Source organism: Schistocerca cancellata, chromosome 4 (genome assembly GCF_023864275.1).
Source record: "Schistocerca cancellata isolate TAMUIC-IGC-003103 chromosome 4, iqSchCanc2.1, whole genome shotgun sequence".
In the NCBI taxonomy this organism is placed as follows: domain Eukaryota; kingdom Metazoa; phylum Arthropoda; class Insecta; order Orthoptera; family Acrididae; genus Schistocerca; species Schistocerca cancellata.
The window spans coordinates 502,748,724-502,774,701 of record NC_064629.1 but is presented as its reverse complement, the minus strand read 5'-3'; the positions used below and the strand labels follow the sequence as shown (position 1 = coordinate 502,774,701).

General features: G+C 37.6%; 1 protein-coding gene across 1 annotated transcript in view; it reads left to right on the top strand.

Annotated features, from left to right (window-relative positions):
• LOC126184876 (methionine aminopeptidase 1D, mitochondrial) overlaps positions 1-22,815 on the top strand; it is a 136,637-nt gene extending 113,822 nt beyond the window's left edge. Inside the window, exon 6 of the mRNA XM_049927501.1 lies at positions 21,515-22,815. Within this exon, the coding sequence (XP_049783458.1) occupies positions 21,515-21,702 (188 nt within the window). The 3' untranslated portion in view covers positions 21,703-22,815. The remainder of the gene's footprint in view (positions 1-21,514) is intronic.
• Positions 22,816-25,978: the final 3,163 nt, after the last annotated feature.

Genomic DNA, 25,978 nt, shown 5'->3' with positions numbered 1-25,978 from the left:
GCTATAGTTATCTCAGTGGAATTCCCTTTATAAGCTACAAAGCACTGCACATCCCCTGTGAATGATTCACAGAGCTCATAGGATCTTATTCCAAACGTCACTTATTTTAGAGAGAGGTATGCTCTTATTATCCCACTTTGTTGCCATAAAGTGTCATCCACTGAAATGTTTTCCCTGTGTTGTATACGTATTTGAGCTTGTTGTTCAAGTTATGACACAATGAACTCAACTTGAATAATCTTTTGTTTCTTTAAAATGTGTTTAGTTCCCTTTTAAATACATAATGAAGAACTGGTGCCATCATTTCAAACCTGTATTGCTGTGTTATTTTGGAAGAAATAGGAATGCTTTAGGAGTGATTGATTGTGGGTGATTTTCATTAGCATTTGCCGTGCAAGAACTTGGTTCAAATGGTTCAAATGGCTCTGAGCACTATGGGACTTAACATCTGTGGTCATCAGTCCCCTAGAACTTAGAACTACTTAAACCTAACTAACCTAATGACATCACACACATCCATGCCTGAGGCAGGATTCAAACCTGCGACCGTAGCGGTCACATGGTTCTAGACTGAAGCGCCTAGAACCACACGGCCACACCGGCCGGCAGTGCAAGAACTACGTAAAATTCAAATGCTTTAGTGTTCTCTACTTGTGAAGTCCTGAAAGTGATTTTATATCATTTTACAACTGCATGTATTTAACATCTAAATGATTAGTTTCATGCATAATTATCTCAAAGATGGCGTCACAAAAAAACATTTTGAAAGCTTTCACTATGGTGTCTACCTGTAGGTCCACATTTTCCAAGAAATGAAGTTTTTAAAGGAATATAAGAAAGCCCACTGAGAATTTGTTTTGTTTCATAGATGTTTTACAGTTGTCACCCTCCTCACAGATTGTTCACTCTCTTCCACTTTGCTCCCACATTTCTGCCACACAGTCAAACTAAGTATCATTACCGCTTCATGTCACTACCACAGTCACATGAACTAAAACTTCCGCCAATAAATTCATCAAGAGTAGAAATAATATGCTCCAACATAAACCCATGTGAAGTAGTTGGAAATGCCATTTTTCTTAGACAGCATTCATCTGCCTACAAAAGAGTTTTTTTGCCTTCAGTCTGATGAAACCATATTGGCAACATCCAGAAAATAGTGTGATAGTGAAACTTCCTGGCAGATTAAACCTGTGTGCCGGACCGAGACTCCAACTCGGGACCTTTGTCTTTCACGAGCAAGTGTTCTACCATCTGAGAGCTTCCCAAGCACGACTCACAACCTATCCTCACAGCTTTACTTCTGCCAGTACCTCGTCTCCTACCTTCCAAACGTAGTGTACTTTCTTCTGAGAGACTTTTGTTGGCATATAGTGCTGAGGATACTGTCTGCCAAATGAATGTACAGTCTGCAGTACTACATGCAAACATGGAAGCAATGGAGCGGATTGGGTAAAATGGGGGGGAAGAATTTTCTCTCCTGTTCCAATTATTTCAGTGCCCTCCAAGTGACTCCATAGATGTACCCGGCATATAAAATGATCCACATGTTCTAGAATTGCCTTGTTCAGTTGTATATCCTTCAAATGGAAGTAGTATTTTGTAGATTAGATTAGATTAGATTAGATCTACTTTCATTCCAATTGATCCGTAGTGAGGAGGTCCTCCAGGATGTGGAACATGTCAGAAAAACAACAATACATGACAAATATTTACAACTAAAACAAATAAACTAATGTACCATTCCACAGGTCCCAAGTGGAATGATCGTCATTTTTTAATGAACACTAAGAGTCATTTTACAAATACTAATGCACTGAATTTAAAATAAAAAAGTTTTTTATTTATTTATAAGGTAATAAACATGTAATACAACTACTGTAATACTTATTTACAATGGACACATTACTGCACTGAAATGGTGCAGCACACACACACACACACACACACACACACACACACACACAAATTTTCAGTGAACACATTACTGCACTGGAATTGTGCAGAAATTATGTTGTACTTACATACAAATCAGTTGGTTTTACTAAGAAATTCATCAATGGAGTAGAAGGAGTTGGCCACCAATAAATCCTTTAGGCTTCTCTTAAACTGAATTTCATTGGTTGTTAAGCTTTGTATGGCTGCTGGCAAGTTATTGAAAATGTGTGTTCCTGAATAATGCACACCTTTTTGTACAAGACTAAGTGACTTTAAATCCTTGTGAAGATTATTCTTATTTCTAGTATTGATTCCATGAATTGAGCTGTTGGTTTGAAAAAGTGATATATTTTTAATGACAAATTTCATTAAGGAATAAATATATTGGGAAGCTGTAGTTAGTATCCCTAGTTCCCTAAACAGGCTTCTGCAGGATGTTCTTGAGTTCACACCACATATAATTCTTACTGCACGTTTTTGTGCCCGGAAAACTTTAACTTGGCTTGATGAATTACCCCCAAAAATAATCCAATATGACATTATGGCATGAAAGTAAGCATAGTATGCCAGCTTTTTCATTTTTATATCCCCTATGTATGACAAAATTTGCATTGCAAACAGAGATTTGTTAAGACGCTTCAGCAGTTCTGTGGTGTGCTCCTCCCAGTTGAATTTATTATCAAGCTGTAATCCCAAGAATTTAACACTGTCCACTTCTTCTATCTTCTTGTCATCGTATGTTAGACATATACTCTTGGGACACCCCTTACAAGTTCTGAACTGCATGTAGTGTGTTTTTTCAAAGTTTAGTGACAAAGAATTGGCTAGGAACCAGTGATTAATGTCCACAAATATTTTATTGGCTGATCTTTCTAAGACTACACTTGATTTGCTATTTATTGCAATGTTTGTATCATCGGCAAACAAAACAAACTTGGCATCTGGTAATGTTACTGATGAAAGGTCATTGATATACACAAGAAAAAGTAAGGGCCCCAAAATGGAACCTTGTGGGACCCCACATGTAATTAGTTCCCAGTTGGATGATGCCTGATAGCTTGATACATGTCTCTTTCCTAATAACACCCTTTGTTTCCTGCCAGAGATATAAGATTTGAACCATTTTGCAGCATTTCCTGTTACGCTATAATATTCTAGTTTACTTAAAAGGATATTGTGATTTACACAGTCAAATGCCTTTGACAGATCACAAAATATACCAGTTGCCTGCAATTTTTTGTCTAATGAATTAAGCACATTTTCACTGTAAGTGTAGATAGCCTTCTCAATATCAGAACCTTTTAGAAATCCAAACTGTGACTTTGACAGTATGTTATTTGAGATAAGATGGTTATAAAGACGACTGTACATTACTTTTTCGAAAATTTTTGAGAATGCTGGCAACAGTGAAATTGGACGGAAATTTGATGCTATTTCTTTATCTCCCTTCTTAAACAGTGGCTTAACTTCAGCATATTTCAGCCATTCAGGAAATATTCCACTGGTAAACGACTGGTTACACAGATAGCTTAATGTGTTACTTAGCTCAGAATCACATTCTTTAATTAACTTTGTTGATATTTCATCATACCCACTAGATGTTTTTGATTTTAAAGATTTTATGATGGGCATTATTTCTGTTGGGGTAGTGAGGGTCAAATTCATGTTATGGAAGTTACTTGAAATGAAATGTCTGGTCTAAAGTAATCCATAGCAGCATCTACCGAACCTGACAACCCCATCTTTTCAGTAACAGTTATAAAATGTTTGTTAAAAAGTTCTGCAACACTATACACTATAGACATATCAGTACCTTGGGAAATTAGACAGCTGACACAGCATGTAAAGAAGCTTGTCAGGAACACACTGCAGAAAAAAGTGCTACCCCTGTCAGCTGTTTATCTAAATGGTCATAAGCCATTGGAGCAAAAAATGACTGGAAGTGGCAGAAAATAAACCGTGGCCTGTGAAACCTGTCTTTACATTTATGATTATCTTCCAACCCATGCCGTTTTATTCTGGCAAGAGGGTGCTTGTGTGGTATGCAGTTCACTTTATGTACTGATAAGAGGGCAGCATTTAACTTAAGTTTAGACCTGGCCTCTAATTTAGCTAACGCTGAAACAAGTGAATGTTGCACACATTTTAAAATGGTTATGATTTGTCCAGGCTGTTCTAACTAGGAACACAAGGAAACACATGACTGTGAAAGAAATACAATTTAATGGGCCATGGAGTGACATCAACAAGAATACAGTGAAAGCTGTTTACATGTCTCAAACACGTTTAACATCTGAGGGCCAGTGGCCCGTGCAAGCCCTTATAAAGATGCTATCCATGTCAAGTGTTGCTGGTATAGTGCTGCACGCATGACAGACCTGGTGACAGCGGTCATTGACCAGGCTGCCCCTGGTGACTACCTCAGTTAGTTGTGGGCATGCTGTTTAAATGATGGCATGCACTACACTTGCCATAGTGGCCTGACTTACATCCACTGTGGGTGGTAGGTATAGCATCTGACAGATTACTACACTCCTCTTTCCTTGTGAAAGGAAAGACCTGCCATCACCATCCATGATGTTGTGACTGATGGCTGTGGCAATGACAGGGGTGGCAGCCAAAGATGCAAGTAGTTCCCAATTCATGTGGACCAGCACATAGGGATGAAAGTGTGTGAGATGAGGGCACCAACACTGGCAATGAGCACAGCAGACAGGAGAGGAGAGTCTGTGGTGATGGAGACCCCCACCCTCTGTCCCTGCTGACAGCAACACCAGCTCAGCCTAGTTGGAGGTGCTGGCACTGGCTGCAGGAAGCAAACCTGCCATAAGTGCTGACAAAGCCACAACTGTTAGGTTAGGTGGACACGACCGGGCCTGCTCAATTCTGGAGTGGTCAGTTGTTGTGAAGAATGAGGTGTCAGACCCATTATACAATGAGGGAGTCGTGTGTCCATCGTGGGACACAACTGATTTTGGTGGTACACCGCAAGTCAGTCTTCAGTGCAAACCATGAAGATGCAGAGTCTTCACTAGCTGTGGAAGATGGCTCAAATCCAGTGAGGGCACCATCCAAATGCACTAGCCCAGACTGGTGTGCCAGATTTGAACATCAAGAAAACCAGTGCCACTGGGGGACACCTGCCCGACAGCAAAAGGTTGAGCAACATCCATGTCTGATGCCTATGCAGGAGCTTGATGAGACTCTCGGCCACGATTGGCATTGTTCTGTAACAGCTTAAAAGAAATGAGAGAGCTTCCTTGACCTGGAAATCTTGTATGTACTTTCATATCTGCATCTTAAATTTTCGGACGAGGCATGTTGCCTCACTTTCAGCTGCAAATGGAAGGGAGATTCTGTGAGATGGTGAATGCTGTTGTATGTACAAACATCCTTGAAAGATTGCGCCATGAACTGAATGCCGTTGTCCAAAACCAGGATGCAAAACAAGCCTTCTATGGAGAAGATCTTCAACTGGGCCTTGACAGTTGTGTCTGCTGTCATGAATTATGTAAAGAAAATGAGGAAAACAGCAATTGCCAGTAACCAGAAGGTGTACAAAAATGACCAGCAATATCAATTTGCACTCTTTCCCAAGACGAAAAAAAAGATACAAAGGGCCACTTGCTGACCCAAACACTTGTGGCAGGCCATGACAAGGTGTTCCACCTCCTGATTGATGCACAGCCAAAACACATGCTATAGAGCTTCTGGAACCACAATTCAAAGAGTAAACCCTTCTGTCAACAGAAGAATAACCCCATCTAAGAGGGAGAGGTGATGGCGCAACACATAAAGTTCCGAAGTAGGTCTGATGCCTGTCCCAGTGGATAGTTGAGTCATCCATGTTGTATCATTTGTATGACCTGATGGAGCACCAGATCTGCCACCACAGCAAAGGTAGTACAGGAGCTGGTGATGGGGAGTCATCTGCCGTGAAGCACACCTCCATATCCAGTTGAAAGCAAAGCAGTTTCTCCTGGTTGAGTGAGGGGTCAGGGTCATGGTGAGATGAGACAGAGGGTTCATGTTTGCAAGTTGTGACATGGAACTAAAATGGGTCTCATAATTGTACCATCACAAGTACAGAGCTCACCACTGAAGATGATGAGTGGCTTTGTCCTGTAAGGACTCTGATGAGCTAAACAGAGAAACTATGGGCTTATGGTCGGTAACTAAGTGAAATTTTGGATGAACAGTGTAACGGAACATATTAAAGGCTTTACTGTACCGAAGTATGCGATACCCTCCAAATTCAACCAGTTTAACGAGTATTTACGAGGGCCGTTGAATAAGTAATGCAACACATTTTTTTTCTCAGCCAATTTTGGTTGAAAAAACCGGAAATTTCTTGTGGAATATTTTCAAACATTCCCGCTTCGTCTCGTATAGTTTCATTGACTTCCGACAGGTGGCAGCACTGTACGGAGCTGTTAAAATGGCGTCTGTAACGGATGTGCGTTGCAGACAACGGGCAGTGATCGAGTTTCTTTTGGCGGAAAACCAGGGCATCTCAGATATTCATAGGCGCTTGCAGAATGTCTACGGTGATCTGGCAGTGGACAAAAGCATGGTGAGTCGTTGGGCAAAGCGTGTGTCATCATCGCCGCAAGGTCAAGCAAGACTGTCTGATCTCCCGCGTGCGGGCCGGCCGTGCACAGCTGTGACTCCTGCAATGGCGGAGCGTGCGAACACACTCGTTCGATATGATCGACGGATCACCATCAAACAATTCAGTGCTCAACTTGACATCTCTGTTGGTAGTGCTGTCACAATTGTTCACCAGTTGGGATATTCAAAGGTTTGTTCCCGCTGGGTCCCTCGTTGTCTAACCGAACACCATAAAGAGCAAAGGAGAACCATCTGTGCGGAATTGCTTGCTCGTCATGTGGCTGAGGGTGACAATTTCTTGTCAAAGATTGTTACAGGCGATGAAACATGGGTTCATCACTTCGAACCTGAAACAAAACGGCAATCAATGGAGTTATTGATGCAGTACGACGTTGGCTCCGACATCGACCAGTGGAATGGTACCGTGCAGGCATACAGGCCCTCATTTCAAGGTGGCGTAAGGCCGTAGCATTGAATGGAGATTACGTTGAAAAATAGTGTTGTGTAGCTAAAAGATTGGGGAATAACCTGGTGTATTTCAATGCTGAATAAAACAACCCCTGTTTCAGAAAAAAAATGTGTTGCATTACTTATTGAACTACCCTCGTATGATTATAGAAAAGTTATTGTGTATGTTAACAATGATTGCATAACATGTCTCCATAAACAGTCAACCCATTAAATTATACTGAAAAACTGACCCACACAAAAGTTTATATCACTTGATCACTGATACAGCAAATGTCATCATGTAAAAACACTAAGTTCATCTTAAATAATTAATATGAAGTACGAAAAATAGTGGCCAACTTAGGTATTTTGGATCTCCTTAAATAAAAATCACCCAGTGAAACCTATTTGTTCACTAGGAGCGTTTTCACTCAGTATTCACATAAGCAATCCTATTTTAGACAAAAATCAATGTAATTCTTAATAATTCATGTTATTTACTTATTTATGCAAATTAGAGAAGTCAATTGACAAACTTCTAAAAAACGGTCTTTTTACAACAAAAAATTATTCTGTCAAGTCAACAAATCTGTCTGTCATTTTAATAACATGTTAATTATGTCACTCGATGCAAATTAATAACTTTTCTGCACAAATTATAATTACTGATGTACATGTGACTTATAAACTATATCTCTTTTTAGTAGTTCTTTGACAATGTTATAAATACAAGCAGCAAGAAGGGTCGAGAGAGGCAGTCGGAATGTCACTTTGGTAAAGTGTGTTTGTGTGTTATTGTTTGAGGTGGATAAACAAAGCAAAGAACATGTAAAGGAAGTACTACTTTGTGTTGTGTCATGGTCTTTGGTGGACAGTGGAATTAAGATGGCCACCAAAACAACCAGATTTAGAGCCAGCATCAGCATCGAGACACAGCAGCGAACCAGCAAGTAGCAGCGATTACCACAACACAATGCATTTTAATGGCGCCAACCTAACATCAAGTGCTAACAAGCTCCGTAAATGGGAGTGAAATAGTGCGATTATAGCAATTAGCAATATCTACTACTAGGCAACCATTACAAAAGTGGGGGCTCATCCGGGATCTTTAAGTGCATCGATGATAATAGTGCAGTGATAAATTTCGTAAGTGCTTAGCTTTCCAAAAAGGTTTATTTGTGCAGTGTGGCAACAGTGAAAATATGTCAAAAATAAATAAATAAATAAAGTGTGTTTGTGCGACTACGAAAAACTATCATCACACCGCTCGGAAGATTAACGTCTGGATTATGTCAATGGAATTCATCAATCAAGACTTCAGTTTCGATAAAACCGAATAGAAGTGAAGAAAGCCAACAAGAACACCGATCACGACATCATAGCATAGCTACATAAAGCAAGGTATTTTGTTGTTGTCATTTAAAATAATTAATAGTTAACATGTCTCTACCTGAGAGTGATGAGATCGTCGGAAATGTAAAAATTGAACCAGGGGATGGTGAACAATTAAGCTTAACAGAGTGGCTAGCAGAGTTTGCAACTCAAATAAGCTCGCAACTTAAACAATCGAGTGAACAAGTAAGTTTGAATTTTGATCTATTAAGTACTCATCTCAATGAGAAGTGTGAGGAAATTAAAACTACCCACAGTAAGGACACTAGAGAACAGTTGATACACTTCAGAAAAGAATTTCAAGTTAAAGTTTAAATGAAAACATACAAGCGAACACAGACAGCATTGCTGTCATCTACAACAGAGTAGATACTGAAGCTAAAAGATTAGATCAGAGAATAGACAAAACATCAGAAAACCTTAAACAAGAATACAACCTGTATACCACTAATGTAGATATAAAAGTAGAAAATACACACACTAAATATACACAATTGGAGGACGCATTGATGTCCAAAGAAACGATTTACAATCAAAATACAATGTATGCACACATCCAAGTGAAATGCTTTCCTGGTGAAAATCTGCACCCTATTGACTTTATTCACCAATGTAAGGATATGTTTGTTGTAGGAATGTCAGATAACATAAAAATTAAGTTAGTAAAACGGTTTCTAGATGGGGAGGCCCTATCCTGGGCAAATGAGAATAATGATTCTTGGAATACTTTTGAAGAGTTTGAAGCTAAGTTTATTTGCAAATTTTGGTCACAATCCATACAAGCCAGATTAAAGTCAGAATTTCTAAATGGACCAGTGTATAGAGGGAAAGTAGAGCGAATGCAAAAATTTTGCAGAGATCAATTGAAAAAACTTGCTCACTTGAATAACTCTTTTGATATTATGACACAAATTATGTTTTAAAAAGAAGGTTACCAGAGAGACTGCAGTGGGAATTGGTCCATGGACCAACGATTCAATGGAAGAGTTCCTGAAATTTGTAGATAGATTAGATAGGGCCTTGGAAAGAGAAAATAACCAAAGTTTTGGCTCTGGCAACAACCAGTAAGGGGGGTGGAACATGAATGTAAATAGAGATTATTATGGGAGGAGAGACTTTGAAAATTCTGGAAATAATGCTCCAAATAGGGGAGATAGGAGATATGAAAATGATTTCAGAAGCAATACACAGGAGGGAGGGTGGAGGAGAGATAACAGGAATGATAGAAATAGGTATTGTGGAAGAGAACAAGATAGAAGGGGGTTTGTTGAAACCAGTGAACAAAACGACAACTACAAACGGACAGACCGAGGGAACCAGCCGGGAAACGGTGGACAGTCCCACTAGATGTCCGTAGTTTTGGGGCTAGACAATATTATGACAGGACAACACATAACCGAAACTGGAGAAGGAGAAGATACAATGTGAAGAGTAGGTACCATGAAAATACTGACGTTGTTAGAATGAATAAATTAGAATTTAATAAAAGGTTTTGGGATACTATGAGTAAAAGTGATACAGTTAATAAAAACAGTGTTCAAGCACAGGTGGTTAGTGAAAGTGCAGAAGTTGAAGGTATTGCAGAGTTCCATAGTTGGGCTGAAAAAGATACTGGTGTTAATAACAAGTCAGACACACCACAAATAGAATCTATTTTGGGGGGTTTATTTGATAAGAAGGGGGATGACGAAGTGTTTAATGGAGCCAAAGACTCAATTGCTGAGATTCAGATACATAGGGGGGAAACTGAAGATGGGGTTGTTGTGGAGGAGGAGGAAGAAGTAATAGAGGGACATTTAAATAATGATCCTAAATCAAGTGATGTTATTGATGAGAGTGTGGAGGAAGAAATAAAAGTATTTGTAGAATTGAAAAGTGATTATGTGATAAAGGTAAGTGGTGTGACAAACATGGGTAATAATGAGGTTAATTTAAGTGAAATGCAGACTAGGGAATGTGTATCTGAGGACAAGCTATTGCCGATTGGGAACTATGAAACACTAATCTATGAGAATGGTAATGATAATAATATTAAAGAAAATATAAAGGGATGGAATGTAAATGTGTGTTTTCAAGAGAAAGGGGAAAAGTTTTTAGAAGTTTTGTGGAACAACTATGGAAACTGTATAAACAAAGATGCCTTTTGGAAAGAATTAGCAAAGGTAAGTGCAACCCTGTATCCTACATGGTGGACAATAATCCGTAGTGGACTTTATAAAAAAGGGGGTGAAAACAGTAGTTTGTTAAGTGACAACACAGTGTTACAAGGAACAGATGAAAACAAAGGTTTATGTTTAAATGTCAATGCTTTGCAAACAGAGAGGGATGTGTCTTAAGTGCAGGAAAGAGACATTAGACTTAGGAACTAAAGAAATTGAAAATGATCTATTGTTTGAAAATACTGAAATAGACAAAGATGTTGAGCTAGGTTGTCCATATGTTAAAGTAAACATTGATATTTGTCCATTTGAAATAAAAGAAAGCCCACATCCTAATGCGTATAGACTTATCTTTCCCAGATCAAGAAGGTTTTTTTGGATTAAGAAACATCACTGAATTGAAACCATATAAACATGATTAAGCGCATTTCCCTGTTTGAATACAGTTAGTTACCCATTTTCCATAAAGCATGTTATCAGCAAAGATTTTTACTGGGTGTGTCAAATAGCAACTACCACTCATCCTACAGACCATGGACAAGTTCCAGATCTCTGAGAGAATGTTTTTATATTTTTATTGTCACTATTGAATATTAATTTTTGAGACATCTTCTTTACTTGCAACGGGCAAGAAGGTGACAAACATTTATTACTTTCTTTTTGTATTGTTGAATATGGGACATACTTGCACCAAATAAAAGACAATGTAAAAATTGTTGTGCAAGACCCATCATTTTGTGACTATTGTGTTCTTAGGCATAAGATTTGTGTACAATTTTCTACAGCTAATCAGATGTTCACCAAGTTTGATGTTTGTGTTATGTTGTGACCAATTTAAGTGTCCAATTTTGGTATTCATATGTTCTTGTACTATCTTGACTGTGTCGCAATGGGAGACAATATTTAAAAAACTCTTCCTTTTTTTCAAATTCATATTATATTCATACATGTGACTTCTCTAGTGTTTGTATTTATATATCATGTCCATACTTATAATTATGTTCTTTGTTTTCATTTCTTTTATGTGGCTCAAAAAGAGCAGACAGTTGCAATATTTTCCTATGGACATATGACCTGTCCACCTATGTAATACATTTATGTTCCTTCTATTATCTTGATTAATCTGTGACTCAATGAGAACTGACTTTGAAATAATTTACATATATTTTTTATATATCTTAAAGTCGCATGTGATATATTTGTGTCTGTTTTTGATCATTTTCCATGTGGCTCACTGGGAGCAAAGATTAACATTTTTTTTTTACTTTCATATATTACTAAATATTTTTATTATGCTGTCATACTGAGAGCCATAACACAAAGTGCATTTGAAACAACACAACTAAAATATTTGCAGGAAAAAGTCATTTTGAAATGGTGTAACGGTCATTGTATACATACACATTATGCATAGTAAAAAAAAAAAAAAAAAAAAAAAAAATATTAAAGTAGTACGTTCCCAAATTTTAACCATTTGACACATTTGTCCTAGTCAGCTAATATCATTAACGTTCTGTAAATGATATTACCCGAGGGGGGTATTGTAATGGAACATATTAAAGGCTTTACTGTACCGAAGTATGCGATACCCTCCAAATTCAACCAGTTTAACGAGTATTTATGATTATAGAAAAGTTATTGTGTATGTTAACAATGATTGCATAACATGTCTCCATAAACAGTCAACCCATTAAATTATACTGAATAACTGACCCACACAAAAGTTTATATCACTTGATCACTGATACAGCAAATGTCATCATGTAAAAACACTAAGTTCATCTTAAATAATTAATATGAGGTACGAAAAATAGTGGCCAACTTAGGTATTTTGGATCTCCTTAAATAAAAATCACCCAGTGAAACCTATTTGTTCACTAGGAGCGTTTTCACTCAGTATTCACATAAGCAATCCTATTTTAGACGAAAACCAATGTAATTCTTAATAATTCATGTTATTTACTTATTTATGCAAATTAGAGAAGTCAATTGACAAACTTCTAAAAAACGGCCTTTTTGCAACAAAAAATTATTCTGTCAAGTCAACAAATCTGTCTGTCATTTTAATAACATGTTAAATTATGTCACTCGATGCAAATTAATAACTTTTCTGCACAAATTATGATAACAGATGTACATGTGACTTATAAACTATATCTCTTTTTAGTAGTTCTTTAACAATGTTATAAATACAAGCAGCAAGAAGGGTCGAGAGAGGCATTCGGAATGTCACTTTGGTAAAGTGTGTTTGTGTGTTATTGTTTGAGGTGGATAAACAAAGCAAAGAACATGTAAAGGAAGTACAACTTTGTGTTGTGTCATGGTCTTTGGTGGACAGTGGAATTAAGATGGCCACCAAAACAACCAGATTTAGAGCCAGCATCAGCATCAAGACACAGCAGCCATCCAGCAAGTAGCAGCGATTACCACAACACAATGCATTTTAATGGCGCCAACCTAACATCAAGTGCTAACAAGCTCCGTAAATGGGAGTGAAATAGTGCGATTATAGCAATTAGCAATATCTGCGACTAGGCGACCATTACAACAGGTAGGTGAACAACTAGCAGATGAGCCTGGGTCAAGATAACCAACAATTGTTTCAGCATGGCTCTATGAGGAAACTGTTGTGCAGAACTGACTGGAGTAAAGCCTCCATGGATGAGCCAAATGGCAGAAAAACCACTGAATCCGAAACTTGTCCGAATTCAACCCTCAATGTCATCACTTGTGTTCTAACCAGGATCACACAAAAACACACAGCCATAAAAGAGATGCTGTTTATTGGGGCACAAAGTGACATGAACAAAAATACACTGAAAGTAGTTCACATCACAAATCTCGTGCACATTTAACAACTAAGGGTAGAGGTCTGTGCATGCCCTTATAATGACACTATCTACACCAGACATCACTGGTGTAGAGCTGCGCGCGCACGCGCGCGCGTGCACACACACACACACACACACACACACACACACACACACACACACACACACACACACACGTGTGCGCGGACCTGGTGATGGTGGGCAGTGACTAGGCTGCTGCTGGTGGTCACCTCAGGTTGTTGTGAGTATGCTTTTTGAATGTTTGCGCACTCTACTCCCGCCAGGTTTATACACAGACTCCAGCCTAAACTCTTAGGCTGAAGGTTTTAGTGCATTGCTGTGTGTGGCTCATTCCTTTATCTGAAAAGCCAGCTACAACCATCTATTGTAGTATTTTAATATCATCATCATCATCATCATCATCATCATCATGATCATCAAGTTCTTTTCTTTATTTTAAGGATATTTTCCAAAGAATATTTTTTATTTTGGTATAAGTTATGTTCCTTTTTCCCCTTTCAGTAAATTTAACCAGGGTTAATCCATGAGATTTTAATAAGGGTGCTAAGGATCTTAATACAAACTGTCAAAATAATAATAATAATAATAATAATAATAATGAGAAGAATAGGCCTCCGGTATGTTCTGCCAGTCGTAAAAGGCGACGAAAAGAACAAACCACTAATAGGGCTAACCCCCCTTTTAGTGTGATTACTTGGTTCAGGACAGAACTAAAGAAGCCTCGGACAAGTGCCGTCATGGTCGGGGACGACGCTTGAACCCTATGCCCGCCCACAATGGTAACGACACTGCTAGCCAACTGGAAAAGGATTTAAATCCGAATAGAGGTGTTTTGCAGGATATGCTTCCTGCAACCACCCTAGAAGGAAAACAAAGACAGAGGATGAGATGGTCAGATGAAGTTAATCGACACCTCATGTTCTGTTATTACCAAGCAACAAACCTAGGAACCAACACAACTGGATACAGATCACAAGTATACACAACATTTATTACCAGATACCCGGAATTAAAATTTTTAACAGAACAACGACTAGCTGATCAGATCCGTGTAATAATCAAAAATAACAGGATACCCCAGTCAGAATTAGAAAACATCAAACAACAAGTACAACAAATACTGGAACAAAATAATGTGCAATCAGAAGAAGAAGAAAATGCAGTAATGGACTCAAACATCCCAGAGCAAACAAACAAAGACCAACACGCATCAATTAAACAATCAGAGGAAAACGAAATCTTAAGACAGCCACCAGAACAAGCACAAATAGAACACGAAGAGAGACACGTGTTAGATATAGAAGAGAAATTTCAGCTGACATATATAGAATACAAAGACACAAATACAGACATTAGACCATTATTGCATAGACCGCCAAATAACCCACAAGTCGAAACAACAATAAAAACTATCAACACAATCATACACAACAAAATAAATGAAAACACAACTATGGAAGAGTTACAACTACTGGTTTATATAGGAGCACTCACTACACTAAATATACACACTAGGCAGAGATCAGAACAAACCAACACACTGAAGAAACCCACAAAACCAGCATGGCAACACAGGTTACAGATCAGAATAGAAAAACTGAGAAAAGACATCGGACAGTTAACACAATTTATAAGAAATGAAATATCAGACAAAAAACGAAAAAGGTTAGGTAAAATCTCACAACAAGAAGCAATAGAGCAATTAGATGAAAAAAAGCAGAAATTGCAAGCATTGGCCAAACGACTTAGAAGATACAAAAAAAGTGAAAATAGAAGGAAACAAAACCAAACATTCAACACAAACCAAAAGAGATTTTACCAAACAATGGATAACACACACATTAAAATAGACAATCCACCAAACATAACAGACATGGAACACTTCTGGAGCAGCATATGGTCAAACCCGGTACAACATAACAGGCATGCACGGTGGATACAAGCAGAAACAGACACATACAAGATGATACCACAAATGCCTGAAGTGATAATTTTGCAACATGAAGTCACCCGAGCAATTAATTCTACACACAATTGGAAAGCCCCTGGAAATGATAAAATAGCAAATTACTGGCTAAAGAAGTTCACCTCAACACATTCACATCTAACTAAATTATTTAACAGTTACATTGCAGACCCATACACATTCCCTGATACACTTGCACATGGAATAACCTATCTGAAACCTAAAGATCAAGCAGACACAGCAAACCCAGCTAAATATCGCCCCATAACATGCCTACCAACAATATACAAAATATTAACTTCAGTCATCACACAGAAATTAATGACACATACAACACAGAACAAAATTATAAATGAAGAACAAAAAGGCTGCTGCAAAGGAGCACGAGGATGTAAAGAGCAACTGATAATAGATACAGAGGTGACATATCAAGCTAAAACTAAACAAAGGTCCCTACACTACGCATACATTGATTACCAAAAAGCCTTTGATAGTGTACCCCACTCATGGTTACTACAGATTTTGGAGATATACAAAGTAGATCCTAAATTGATACAGTTTCTAAACACAGTAATGAAAAATTGGAAAACCACACTTAATATCCAAACAAATTCAGATAACATCACATCACAGCCAATACAGATTAAGCGTGGAATATACCAAGGAGACTCATTAAGTCCTTTCTGGTTCTGTCTTGCTCTGAACCCACTATCCAACATGCTAAATAATACAAATTATGGATACAATATTACTGGAACATACCCACACAAAATCACACATTTGCTATACATGGATGATCTAAAACTACTGGCAGCAACAAATCAACAACTCAACCAATTACTAAAGATAACAGAAGTATTCAGCAATGATATAAATATGTCTTTTGGAACAGACAAATGTAAGAAAAATAGCATAGTCAAGGGCAAACACACTAAACAAGAAGATTACATATTGGATAATCACAGCAACTGCATAGAAGCGATGGAAAAAACAGATGCCTATAAATACCTAGGATACAGACAAAAAATAGGAATAGATAATACAAATATTAAAGAAGAACTAAAACAAAAATATAAACAAAGACTAACAAAAATACTGAAAACAGAATTGACAGCAAGAAACAAGACAAAAGCTATAAATACTTATGCTATACCAGTATTGACCTACTCATTTGGAGTAGTGAAATGGAGTGACACAGACCTAGAAGCACTCAATACACTTACACGATCACAATGCCACAAATATAGAATACATCACATACATTCAGCAACAGAAAGATTCACATTAAGCAGAAAGGAAGGTGGAAGGGGATTTATAGATATAAAAAACCTACATTATGGACAGGTAGACAATTTAAGAAAATTCTTTCTAGAACGAGCAGAAACTAGCAAAATACACAAAGCAATCACTCATATAAATACATCAGCTACACCATTGCAATTTCATAACCACTTCTACAACCCTTTAGATCACATAACATCAACAGATACAAAGAAAGTAAATTGGAAAAAGAAAACACTACACGGCAAGCACCCGTATCATCTAACACAGCCACACATAGATCAAGACGCATCCATCACATGGCTAAGAAACGGCAATATATACAGTGAGACGGAAGGATTCATGATCGCAATACAGGATCAAACAATAAACACCAGATATTACAGCAAGCATATTATTAAAGATCCCAATACCACAACAGATAAATGCAGACTTTGCAAACAACAAATAGAAACAGTAGATCACATAACAAGCGGATGTACAATACTAGCAAATACAGAATACCCCAGAAGACATGACAATGTAGCAAAAATAATACATCAACAACTTGCCATAAAACATAAACTAATAACACAACACGTTCCCCCATACAAGTATGCACCACAAAATGTACTGGAGAATGATGAATACAAATTATACTGGAACAGAACGATTATAACAGATAAAACAACAACACATAACAAACCTGACATCATACTCACCAATAAAAAGAAGAAATTAACACAACTAATTGAAATATCCATACCCAACACAACAAATATACAGAAGAAAACAGGAGAAAAAATTGAAAAATACATCCAACTGGCTGAGGAAGTCAAGGACATGTGGCATCAGGATAAAGTCGACATTATCCCAATTATACTATCAACTACAGGAGTCATACCTCACAATATTCACCAGTACATCAATGCAATACAGCTACATCCAAACATATATATACAACTACAAAAATCTGTAATTATTGATACATGTTCAATTACCCGAAAGTTCCTAAATGCAATATAACATATACCATACAGTTACAAGGAAGTCACGCTTGACCGAGGTCCGCGTCACATTCCATTTTTAACCAGACTTAAATCTGAGAAAAAAAAAAGTCAAAAAGATAATAATAATAATAATAATCCTCTAAAATGTATGTGCCTGAATACGATGGTTATTTAATCTAAGTTTACCTGTTGTAGTTATTCTTGTTCTTATAGTATCAGAGTAAAATTAATTTTGGACCTCCAAGGTATTTAATGTTGCTTTCTGCTGCAATTAAAACATCTCATGGATAGTCTCATCTACTGATATATTGTGTCTGGTCAGACAGTACTAAACCATCTCCATGTAGTAATTTTGTCCTCCAGACATCCATTACAAGTAACAGTACAAACCCTCCAGCATAGTGATGCACAAAGAAGGTGGACGAGGGAACATCTGGATTAAAACCTGGATCAGTGGCTTCAAGCTCTGTTCATTGGTGAATGCAGATTTTTTCTGATGCCAGAAAGTTGTGATAAAAGAACCCAGAGGCAGTCAGGTATCAATGACTCTCTTCAGGCATGCACATTTCCTCAAGTTCAGCAGGGAGGTGGGGTTCAAATGGTTCAAATGGCTCTGAGCACTATGGGACTCAACTACTTTGGTCATAAGTCCCCTAGAACTTAGAACTACTTAAACCTAACTAACCTAAGGACAGCACACAACACCCAGCCATCACGAGGCAGAGAAAATCCCTGACCCCGCCGGGAATCGAACCCGGGAACCCGGGCGTGGGAAGCGAGAACGCTACCGCACGACCACGAGATGCGGGCAGGGAGGTGGGGTCAGTCATGTTTTGGGCGGGTATTATGTATAGATGTGAATGCCTCTCAGTGCCATCAAGGGCAGTTGGATGGCTGTGTAATATGAAAACCGGATCATCCAACTTATGGTCCAGTCCTACCATCAACATTTTAGCAAAGGGTTTGTCTTTCCAGGTGATACTGCATGAGCACACTGCACCCACCTCATGAACATCTTCCTTGAGGAGGCAGCAGAAATCAAGGAAATGGATTGGCCTGTGGTACCTGCTTGCAGGAACCCAATTGAGGACACACAGCACCAGGCCCAATTGAAACTTGCGGTGTATTATTGTTGGAACCTTACTCAAACGCTGGTCAACCTCAGAGTGGTTGTCATTGAATAGTAGTATGTGCTTTAGCAGCAACTGCCTGGCCACCTTCTGGATGGCGTGACAAAAAGGTTCCAAGCATGTTACAGTAAACAGGATGGACTGACACAGTTTTAGGTTTAGATGTAAACATTCAGACAACAGAGTGATTTAATACTGATTGTTGTTTTGTTTTCATTTCACAGCAAAGGTGATTTTTCTTAGTTTCATGAGTCTTAGTCTTTCATTCCCTGCTCCGCCTGAATGTGAGCCCACAGACATTCTCAGCTACATAGCTGGTGCAAAACATTTTTTGAATAGTTTAAAACTAATAGGGTTTGGAACTGACTCTAATATCAATATACTGTTACATACTAAAAGACCAACCATCCGATTCCTTAGCTATCCACCTGCTGGGTACATAAGAGTAGATTGATTTAATTGATGCCATTTACCTGTGCATGCAAAACTCTTTCAAAAGAGAAACTATTAAAATGTTCCCCAAGCAGGTATCATTCAAAGACAACACATTTTATTCGACAGATTCTAGAAAATACTTAGTAAGCAGTTATAATAAGTTGCATGTACCAGTCTACAGCTGCATGGGCCTCTTACACGGAGGCTGAATTCTGTACAAGAAAGTAGAGTGGACATTAAAGAAATAACTTGCAAACCATCATACAGGGGAAGATGAGGAATTCTCCAGCAGGAGTAACATATTAGCAAATATCTGTGGAAGTCATTCTCCTCACAAATACCACTCACTTAAATGCTTCTAAAAATTAAATATTTTATTCATCCCCTTTTAGAGGTGGGAGCTGAATTCTGTTCTGTCCAATGTTTACAGCACAGCCACTGAAAATGATGTTCAGTATGGCATGTTAGATGCCTACCACTCTGCCCCTGGTAATAATGGTCAACTTCACCATGACATTTTGCATCACGTTAATAATGGATTTACTGTGATTTCCTGGAATTGATTGAGATAAATATTGGTATGGTTCCTTGACTAGGCCATGGCTGATTTCATTCCCGAAACAGATTATGCTTGATCTCTTATGAACTCACCATTGACGGAACATTAAACCTTAATCTTCCTTTCTTTTTCTTAATAGATTATCCAAGGGAATCATAGCATTGCTCTTAAAATTTTGTGGGTAGAACAGTTCCACATCATCGAGATAGTTACTTTTGTTAATTCTCTTCAAATCAAGGAAAGATCCTAATAGCCGAAGAAGTTGTTGGAATACTGCTCTTTTCAGCAACAGTTGATAGACCTGGGACCACACAATGAACTTCTGACTGATTTGGACTTACAGCTATGTGCATTGTGGACACTTCAGAAACCGTCTTCACCAAAGTACTTACATCACCACAGCCAATGAACTCTGGGCAATGAAAATAAAATGAGGTACATTTTATATCTTCTCTGACTCTATTTTTGCGTGGGTGCTACAATGGCCACAGGCAGCAGTGACTTGTTTCATAATGTAGTGGTTGGTGAAGGCACCAGATCCACAAGTAATATGCTCTCTCTATCCGAGTATAGAGCATTATGAAGACAGAGGTGCATATCAGAGTTCTGTCCCATCAGCATTCAGTAACAGCAGGATTCCACAGTTCAGTCTCTTGCTTTCTTTATATATTACTTCAATTATTTTCTATAGATGTAAATGAGTTGATGTACAGGGTTAGCAGCAATCTGTAGCTGTTCTCTGGTGGCACAGTGGTGTATGGGAAGATATCATCTTGAGTAACTGTAGGAGGATACAAGATGACGTAGAAAAAATTTCAAGTTGGTGTGATGAATGGTCACTTGCTGTAAATGTAGAAAAATGTAAGTTAATGCAGGTGAGTAGGAAAAGAAATTTCTTAATGCTCAAATACAGCAACTGCTTGATGCATTCATGTTGATTAAATATCTGGGCGTAACATTTCAGAGCGATATAAATTGAATAAGCGCTTAAGGATGGTAATAGGGAATGTGAATGGTCAGCTTTGGTTCATTGGGAAAATTTTATGATAGTGTGGTTAATCTGTAAAGGAGACCATGTATGGAACACTGGTGTGACCCACTCTTGAGTACTGCTAGAGTTCTTGAGATCTCCACCAGGTCAGATTAAAACAAGACGTTGAAGTAATTCAGAGGCAGGCTGCTAGATTTGTTACTAGTAGGTTCGATCAACATGCTAGTATTATGGAGATGCTTCGTGAACTCAAGTGGCAGACCTTGGAGAGAAGATGACATTCTTTTTGTGGAACACTTTTGAGAAGATTTAGAGAACTGGCATTTGAAGCTGTCTGCAGAATGACTCTATAGCTGCCAGTGTAAATTTTGCATAATGATCCTGAAGATAAGATAAGATAAGATAAGATAAGATAAGAGAAATTAAGGTTCATAGGGAGGTGTATAGGCAGTCATTTTTCCCTCGCTCCATTTGCTATCAGAACAGGAAAGAGAGTGACTGGTAGTGGTACAAGGTATCCTCTGCCATATATCATATGTTGTTTTGCTGAATATGTTTGTAGATATAGATTATGCTTGTGCTTGCAACCCTTGCTATTTCTATTTTCTATTATTGTTTTCTTTAGCAGCATAGTGCTGGTATTTGGATCCAGAAACTTTATGTTTTCAGTTTTTTATGTCTCTACTCATGTGTAACTTCCATTTTCAGACTTTTGTACAGTTCCTGTAAATTGATTTGTTCATATTGTGATTGTTTTACAGGTAATGATTTTGGTGGAGTAATGCTTCCAGGAATGACATTTACAATTGAACCTGCACTTACAAATGGCTCTGTTGGAACATGTGTCCTAGAAGATGGTTGGACATGTGTATCAGTAGATCATGCACGATCTGCTCAATTTGAAGAAACTGTACTTATTAAAGCAGATGGAGTAGAAGTGCTGACATAATGTTTATGTGATCTCCATGCAGAATGGAAGACAAATGCACACATAGCAACTGCCAAACCAGTGTCAATGGATAGAAACCTCCAAAAACAGTATAATCTCATGTGTTGTAGTTATTTGTTACTCATTTTATTTTTACTGCATTGGTATCCCTTTGAGCAAAGATTTATGTCTTATTTTGTATTTCTTACACCAATTCCAAACTATCTCCTTGTCTTTCTGCTTTCCCAACTGCCTTTTCCTCTCAGGAAAGGATCTGCCAGTTCCAGTAACTTGAAATTTCATATATTATTCCATTTGTATTACTTTTGAAACTGCTATGGTTGTACCTACGATGATAGTTTTGTGAAGAGTAAATGTTGGTTTTATTCTGCAGACCTGTGATTCACAAATGTAATGTATCTTAATAGTTGCCTGAACAAAATAAATTCATTTTGGTATGAAGATGAAATCTGTAAAATAATGAATACTTCACCCAATGAATTCATCTTACATTCATGTACTTAATTATAAATTGTGAATTCAGTTTGAATTTCTAATTTTGACAGCCATGTAATACATGAATAAATTAATTCACACACTAAAATATCTTCCTATGTATGCAAGAACCTTGTTTATCTTGCTCTCAGTAATCCGGATTTCTGGTTGATGAAAATGTAATGTATACTGTTGATATGGTATGGTATATGTACAATTGTTAGTTAGTTAGTTTCATGTTCCATGGATAATTTTGCATGATACACCATAATGAAGTGGGATGAGTCATTTTACATTCAAAAATTAATTTGTAAGTATGGTTACATGCTCAACATTTCTAAACAGCTTCTTTTTTATATCTTTTATACAGATGTGAGTTAGTAATTCCTACCCACCACATTTCACATGTTACTATAGAAATTCTTCCACAGAATAGGAGTTGCCAAGGAGAAACTTTCTCAGTTTGTTTTCAAAAATTTTTACTGTCTGTCAGACATTTTATATCACTCGGTAAGTGATCAAAAATTTTTGTTGCAACATTGTGCACCCTTTTTGTGCTAATGACAACCTTAATGTGGAGTAATGAATCTCATTCTTTCTTCTGGTACTGTAATTTTGTAAATCATTGTTCATTTTGTACTGTAGTGGATTATTTACAACAAACTTGATGAGGGAATAAATATACTGTGAATCAGTTGTCAGAGTGCCCTACTCCTTAAACAGATGTCTACAAGATGATTGTGGGTGAACACCAAATATTATTCTTATGGCACATTTCTTAGCAGTGAAGACTTTCTTTCTTAATGATGAGTTACCTCGGAATGTTATTCCATATAGCATTATTGACTGAAAATATGCAAAATATGTCAGCTGTTATGTTACTCCTGCAGGAAGCATAGAGATCTCTGGTCCCACCTTTCGAGCTACCATTACTATGGTCAGTGTGGATCTGTTCCTTAAAAAGTTAAGAAGGTGTCGCAGTATAGTTCTTCTGTTCCCATTTTTGAGTGTGTGAGAGTGAAATGGCATCAAAGTGAAAGAAAGCTGTTGCTTTGATGGACAAAAAGTTTGAAACACTAAAAAGAACAGAAAAAAGCAGAATTACTGAAGAACATATCTGTAGTGTAGGGACATCAAATTTGTCAAACTGAAAGAAAACCCTAAAAGTAATTGAAAAGTTTTGCTTCAAAATGACTAAAGACAGTTTGCAGAACTGCAGTACAATAAAGAAAGCAAGAAATGAAACACTCACTGAAGCATTATTCATTCAGTTCAGTGGGAAAAGAGCATGGTTTTCCAATATCAGCTCCAGTTCAGCAGGAAAAGGTGCTGAACTTGAACAGCAAACTAGCCAGTGGTGATCTTAACTTCACAGCCAACCATGGTTGGTTGGAAAGATGGAATTCTTGTCAGAGCATGCACCAGCTTTCAGTGATGGATGAAAGTTTTTTGGGGCATACGGTGGCTGCAAACCAGATTTAAAATGCAGATGGGTATGGACTTTATTACATGCTACCTAGTAAGACACTGATTTTCATGTTAGACAACTCAGCAAGGAGTTACAAGAGGTGCAAGATTGAGTTACAATTATGGCCTGTAGCAATGCATCCAGAAGACAGAAATTCCCTCTCCTGTTCATATGAAAATCAAAACATATGCATGCATTGAAACCTGTTAATAAGTCCTGTTTGCCAGTTGTTTACAAAATGCGAATTAATACTTGGATGTACAGTGGCATTCTTAAAAGCTGGTTCCGTAATGGTTTTGTGCCAACTGTGAGAAGATATTTGGAAGAAGAGGAGCTCCTGCTGAAGGCCATATTGTTTACTGACAATACACCATCACATCTGGGAGTGGAGCAGCTCATCAGTGGTGACACCAGATTGATGGATGGGTCAGGGTGTGTTGGAGGCAAACAAACATGTACACAGAAGACAGTTACTGGGTGAATTAATTGAAGAAGAGGGAGAAGTTGGTGTGATTTCTTTATTTAAATCAAAATATCAAATGTGATATTTATGGTTGTATCTTCTTGGGAACCAGTTACTGCACTATTGGTTCTGAAGTCATGGAAAGCTGTATGGCCTACTGTTTGTGATACCACCACTGAAATTTGTGAAGCTATCAACTCCTTTGAATCCCTTGAAATGTTTGCAAACATTCTTGGTTGTTCAGATGTAGATGATAGTAATGTAAATGCTTGGTTGCAGAATGACTCTGATGCTGGTTACAGTATGACGACCAATGACAAAATGTGTTTTGCTACCTGTCGTACTACTGAGAACTGCAGTGATGGTGAAGTGGACAATGAAAGGGGAAGATATATTGCCTCTTGTGATGGCAATGGCATAGCTGGTAAAACTGATGGTTTACCTGGAATATCAAGAGGAAATAACTCCAGCTGCACTGATGTTAGTGAAATGTCTATGCAGTCGTGCTGCTCTCAAATGCCACACTAGTTTGAAACAAAAGAAACTTATACACCATTTCTTGTTAGTGCCAACACAAAAGGTTTTTCTATTTAATACATATTAGAGTTTTTGGATTTAGAAGAATATTTACAGACTATCCAGATTTTTGGTAGCTCATATTACATCCATTCCCACTTAGTCCAGATAAAAGAGGTTCTTGTATAGTGATTACAAACGAAAGCACAAGAGATATTGCCCGAGAGTCACTCTGTTACTGATGTACAGCGTGACTGTGTAGATACAGCATAAATATGACATTAATGTGTGTTTTTGTTTATAAGTTTAAAGCTAGGTACAAGCAGCAACAGTAGCAATGAGTAACACAAACACAGCATTTGGAGCTAGCATGCTAAATGAAGAAGCCGTACAATGTCTCAAGTGTAATTTGAACCATGCAAGTGGACCATGAAAATAATCGTTTGGAGCCACAGGTATAACCTACCTCACACCTAACTGCTTTAAAAGATATAATAGTGATGTTTGATCCAGATCATTCTTTATTTTCAAAATATTTCGTGAAACTGTGAAATGCCAAGAAATTGTCTGACACACTCATAGTACAAGCTGTGATGTCTTTTCTGCACTCTGATTAAAATTACTTGATAGTTCACAGTTCACGTGTTGGAGATGTATTCCTCCAATCAGAGGATTCAGCATCACATTTGAACAGTTTGCTATTGCCAGAATTCCACAGCTGATAGTCAGTTTACTTCCAGTTCCTTGTCTAGCCTTTTTCTTGTTGTGATTGGATCCCAAATCCTGGATCTGGCCCTTTCTTTTACGTTTCATCACACATGGTAAAGACACACAAAACAATGGCAACAAAATAATGCACATTTCGTACATACCAATAACCAAAGACTACGTGATTCTCTTGCATAAGATATGATTCAGCTTCACATATTCAGTTATTATTATCACAGACATCAGGTTAGAGTAAGTAAACTTCATATGACGTGGCATTCAACTGAACCTTTTGAAGGCAGCACATGATCATTGCAACTGGTTTCACAGATAAATAAATATAACAACATACTAGGAAGGTCTTCCATAATGCAGTGGTAAAATTACAGTTCAAGACGCAAAAGATCATGAGTTCGAATGCTGTCGGGTGAGAATATTTTTATTTGTAAATCTTTATCAAAAAAAGTCCATTATTATTATCAATTAATTGGTTTCAATTATTTTTTTATTTTTTATACATCATTTTCATCATCATGTTTTTATTTGCTCTTATTTTTCTTCCTATCATTCTTGTTTTGTTTGGAATCTGCTTGTGTCACCTATAACCTGTAAATGAATTCCAACCAGGAATGCTCATCAGTCGGTAT